This window comes from Triticum aestivum, chromosome 7D, assembly GCF_018294505.1.
Source record: "Triticum aestivum cultivar Chinese Spring chromosome 7D, IWGSC CS RefSeq v2.1, whole genome shotgun sequence".
Lineage (NCBI taxonomy): Eukaryota > Viridiplantae > Streptophyta > Magnoliopsida > Poales > Poaceae > Triticum > Triticum aestivum.
In genome coordinates, this window is record NC_057814.1 from 62009542 (window position 1) to 62012418 (window position 2877).

The 2877-nt window shown below is 53.0% G+C and overlaps 1 protein-coding gene across 1 annotated transcript; it reads left to right on the forward strand.

Annotated features, from left to right (window-relative positions):
- Positions 1-326: 326 nt before the first annotated feature.
- LOC123168054 (NAC domain-containing protein 2-like) lies at positions 327-2433 on the forward strand. The gene is made up of 3 exons (XM_044585915.1): positions 327-616; positions 734-1026; positions 1152-2433. Exons 1-3 carry the CDS (start codon positions 442-444, stop codon positions 2190-2192), a joined length of 1509 nt encoding a protein of 502 aa, XP_044441850.1. The 5' UTR covers positions 327-441; the 3' UTR covers positions 2193-2433.
- The last annotated feature ends 444 nt before the right edge of the window (positions 2434-2877 follow it).

Genomic DNA, 2877 nt, shown 5'->3' on the forward strand with positions numbered 1-2877 from the left:
TTCAGGATTTCCAGCGATATGGGTTCAGTGAGAGGAGATGTTCCCGTCGACTACGAAGCATCTACGATGATCAAGATGATATGACGGCTTAGTCTCTTGTAAATACTCATAGGGGTTAGGTGTGTGTGCGCGTTTATAGAGATAAGTGTATGCGTGTATATATGAGTGTTTCATACTGTGTTGAAAAAAAGCTAATTGCTCTCGCATCTTGGGGTTGGGAGTTTTCTTGGAGAGCTTTCCGCAACGCAGGAGTCCTCGGCCACCACGAGAGCAGGCGGTCCGTCCCGGGCGACACTACTATAAATAGGAAAAGCGGATTACTACTTGGGTACGGCGCCGTGTCAACTACGCGGACGACTCGGGATCTTGCCCTAACCGCGGCACGCCGTCGATCGAGAGGGGGTGGGCCTGCAGGCAGGCGGCCGTGCGTGCGTGGAAACCATGGAAGAAAGGAAGCAACGTTTGGTGCTGAACCTGCCCCCCGGCTACCACTTCGCGCCGACGGACATGGAGCTCATTGTCCACTACCTCCGCCGGAAGATGGACGGCCACCCGCCGCACCTGCCCATCTTCAAGGACGTGCCCATCACCGACTACCGCCCGGAGCAGATCACAGGTACGGTCCGATGCTCCTCCCGATGATGACGAGTTCTTGTTTCTTGATTTGGAATGCGAGTTTGATTAAAACAGCGTAGAGATCGATCTGATTTTATGGACGTTGGCAATGTTGCAGAGGTGTTCATGGACTGCGGGGAGGAGCGGTGGTACTTCTTCACCAAGCGGACCCGCAAGTACGCGACGGGCAATCGGCCGGACCGGACGACGCCGGGCAGGGGCTACTGGAAGGCCACCGGCCCTCAGCGTCTGATCCGCACCGGCCCCTCGAAGGCTTACCCGCTGGTCGGGCGCCGGAGGACGCTCGTGTTCTACACCGGACCCGACGAGGCGGCCAAGACCGCCTGGACCATGTACGAGTACGAGAACCTCACGTCCGAGGAGGAGGCCAACGACAAGAACGCCGACAAGGTGGCCATCTTGATTAATTGCCCTTCGTCCTACGCCTTAATCTGTTTCCTTCTCGGCGATCTATTTATCGCAGACCGATGAAAATACTAATCTGTACTTGTACTATAATCTGTTATCGCATGCAGCTTGGCGAGTGGGTGCTGTGCACGATACAGAGGCAGAAAAACCAGCGCAGCGCCGACGACACGATCAAGGGCAAGGCGGGCGGGAGGAAGAGGAAGGGCAAGGCACAGAAGGGAGCTGATGATCAAGTCCTCCAGATTCAGGGAACCCAGGAGGTGGCAGAGAAAGTTGATGAGACGGACATGTTTGAGTTGGAGCAAGCCAGCCGCCCCAACAAGAGACCACAACTGATGCAGCAGCAGCATGATGAACCGGCACCGCCACCGCCATGCCCAGAGACGATGATACCAGCACAAGACTGTGACTACGGTCCAGGCACCGCGCCGCCGTCGCAGGAACCGCCGCCGCAGCTCTCAGATTCAGAGATGGTAGATCGTCCTGGTGTTTCATGCTACGGCTTTGATGAGTCCATGCTGCTGTCGCTGCTGGAATATGAGACGATGGCGCCTCTACTTCTAGGACTAGGATACAACGACTACAGCACGACGCCGTATCAGCCGGCCACCAGCTACCTAGATGCTCCAGCGGCGCCTCTTGGAGCATTCAGTTACGGTTATGGCAGCGCTGCACATCAACCAGCGGGTCACCTAAACAACGGTGCGTACGCCGGCGGTCATCCCGGTGGCCTTTTGGGCACCAGCAACAGCACATATAGTTACCCGCAGCAGCACTCCTACGCCGCTGGCAGCAGTTCATCTACTTACCTGCAGCAGCATCCACACGCCGCCGGAACCAACAAGTTGGCCCCCAGCAGCAGTACATATACTTACCAGCAGCAGCATGCACACGCCGCTGGAACAACCAAGGCCGCCGGAACCAACAAGTTGGCCAGCAGCAATGGTACTTACCAGCAGCAGCATTCATACGCCGCCGGAACCAACAAGGCTGATGGAACCAGCAATCTGTCCATCAGCAACAGTACATATACTTACCAGCTGCAGCAGTCATGCGCCGCGGGAGCCAACAAGTTGGCATTGGTCAGGGGAGCGATGAGCAGCGGCATTGGTAAAGGGAGCGATGTGCAGCTACAGGTAGAGCTGTGAGACGGATGGCAGGAGCCAGAGAAAAGATTTGTCAGATGGTTAGGGGATATATGACTTGCAGCGGAGAGCACTCACTAGTTGTCGTCAACTCGCCGTTAGGGCTAGTATTAGTAGTTTAGTATGCTTTAGGATTGTTCGGAGAAAAAGTTAGTCAAAACATATTCATATGGGAGCAGTTTGAAAGTTCATCTGATTCAATTAATTAATAAAATACAGCTATTTAAATAAAAGGATCCTACGTCTAGCCCACTCCAGTTTTTTCTAACATGAGCAATAATAGAAGAAAACCAGCTCAAATCAAATCAGGGATGCAATCCACTCATCAACATTCAGTTTATATTATTTTCCATCTGCTATCTAGTATCAACGATGATACACGAAGTCGCTCGCTGATGCTATTCTGGAGAATTTGGTTCCTTCGGAATGAGATAGTCCACTCAAAACCACTGCCACCAATGGATGCCTCTGTTCGTTTTTTGACAAGCTATCTAGCTTCACTGCAGGACTTACAGAACCCTATAGATTCGGGTAAGGGCAAGGCTCCTATCCAATACATGGGTAAACAGAAACAGCACACACATCATGATACGGTTCCCAGTTCGTGGACTCAACCAGCTGTGGGAAGAGTTAAGCTTAATACAGATGGTTCTTTTGTTAATGGAATCGGGGGGGCTGGCATGATTCT

Coding starts and splice junctions, on each gene's coding strand:
- LOC123168054 (XM_044585915.1), top strand. CDS start 442: ATGGAAGAAAGGAAGCAACGTTTGGTGCTGAACCTGCCCCCCGGCTAC. Junction 617..733: donor CCGCCCGGAGCAGATCACAG/GTACGGTCCGAT, acceptor GCAATGTTGCAG/AGGTGTTCATGGACTGCGGG. Junction 1,027..1,151: donor ACGACAAGAACGCCGACAAG/GTGGCCATCTTG, acceptor TATCGCATGCAG/CTTGGCGAGTGGGTGCTGTG.